Below are 1,353 nucleotides of genomic sequence, written 5' to 3'. Positions count from 1 at the left end.
GGGCCAGGTTTGAACCTGCCACCCTCGGTATATGGGGCTGACACCCTACCCGCTGAGGCACAGGCACCACCCTAGGCTGCTGTCTTTGTGCTACCCAGGACTCTGCTTGGTTATAGCCTAACCACCAATGGGCAGGTAACAAGAACCTGGGGCCTCAGTGCACCCATGTCCTTGAACTTCACCCTCAAACTCTTGTCTTCTCAGGCAGCTTATTGAGCCTCTCTATGCCATGAACCTTCAGTAAGGTCACCATGTAGAGGGGGAGTTTCACCTGTTTCTTCTCCTTTGCAGAATCTGATATCGAGGGCTTCCGTCTGTGTGTGAAGCACTCCAGAGAAATCTTGTCACAGGAAGCCCTGGCTCCATTCCGTGGGGAAGAGCTCCTGCCAGGAAGCCATGTTCAGTCAGATAAAGAGATAGATGCCTTTGTGCGGGCAAAAGCCGACAGTGCCTACCACCCCTCATGCACCTGCAAGATGGGCCAGCCCTCTGATCCCACTGCGGTGGTGGATCCACAGACCAGAGTCCTCGGGGTGGAAAACCTCAGGGTCATCGACGCCTCCATCATGCCCAGCATAGTCAGCGGCAACCTGAATGCCCCCACAATCATGCTTGCAGAGAAAGCAGCTGACATTATTAAGGGGCGGCCTTCACTGTGCGACAAAGATGTCCCTGTCTACAAGCCCAGGACCCTGGACACCCAGCGTTAAGGCCATTACTGCCCCCTGACAAGCTAAGAGGGCCAGCACAGCCCTTGCTCCGAATCTCCTTCCTTTAACTGTCTAGAACATTAGAACTTGGGAGGCACCCTGCTACATGGCTGAGAACTGGAGAATTTCTTGAGAAACAAGACTGGTGGTAGGCAGAGAATCAAGCTCCTTGTTCTTGGTGTTTCCCTGTGGGCCCTTGGGGGAAAGCCAGGATTCAGGCTGAGGCCTCTCCTCCCTCTGTCCTGGGAGGTCACTCCTGCCATGTCCTTGTCCTGTGTTCACAGGGTGCCAATGCAGGGTCCTGCTGCCTGGAGGGCAGTGGTCCTTTCCCAGGCCTCTCTCTTTGGGCAGTCCCGTGAGAGCCGGGTGCTGGGTTCCCAGACCTCCCAGACGCGTCCTCCCGCTTCAGCAGCATCACACAGTACTTAGCTTGAGCTTCACATAACTCCTCAGTGTCCCTGTTCAGGGGGGAATTTGTCTGTTGGCAGAAAAGTGAGCTTTTCTTGTTCTCTCACTTCCTAGTCTGCCACCCAGTGAGGTGGGTAACTGGGGCCCTGCTAGGTCACTGAGGGGCTATAGCCCACTTCTTCCATGCGCTGGTTCTTTAAATTAAACACGATCAGCCATGATGAGAGGATTTCTG

The 1,353-nt window shown here is 54.8% G+C and overlaps 1 protein-coding gene across 2 annotated transcripts in view; it reads left to right on the top strand.

Annotated features, from left to right (window-relative positions):
• CHDH (choline dehydrogenase) overlaps positions 1-870 on the top strand; it is a 37,314-nt gene extending 36,444 nt beyond the window's left edge. For both annotated transcript variants that reach the window (XM_023512967.1, XM_023512966.1), the window contains exon 8: positions 292-870. In XM_023512967.1, the coding sequence (XP_023368735.1) occupies positions 292-710 (419 nt within the window). In that variant the 3' untranslated portion in view covers positions 711-870. The remainder of the gene's footprint in view (positions 1-291) is intronic.
• Positions 871-1,353: the final 483 nt, after the last annotated feature.

The sequence above is a fragment of the Otolemur garnettii genome, unplaced genomic scaffold, assembly GCF_000181295.1.
Source record: "Otolemur garnettii isolate 467f Iridium unplaced genomic scaffold, OtoGar3 scaffold00032, whole genome shotgun sequence".
NCBI lineage: Eukaryota > Metazoa > Chordata > Mammalia > Primates > Galagidae > Otolemur > Otolemur garnettii.
The sequence above is the reverse complement of the archived record's forward strand: the minus strand, read 5'-3'. Positions and strand labels throughout refer to the sequence as shown.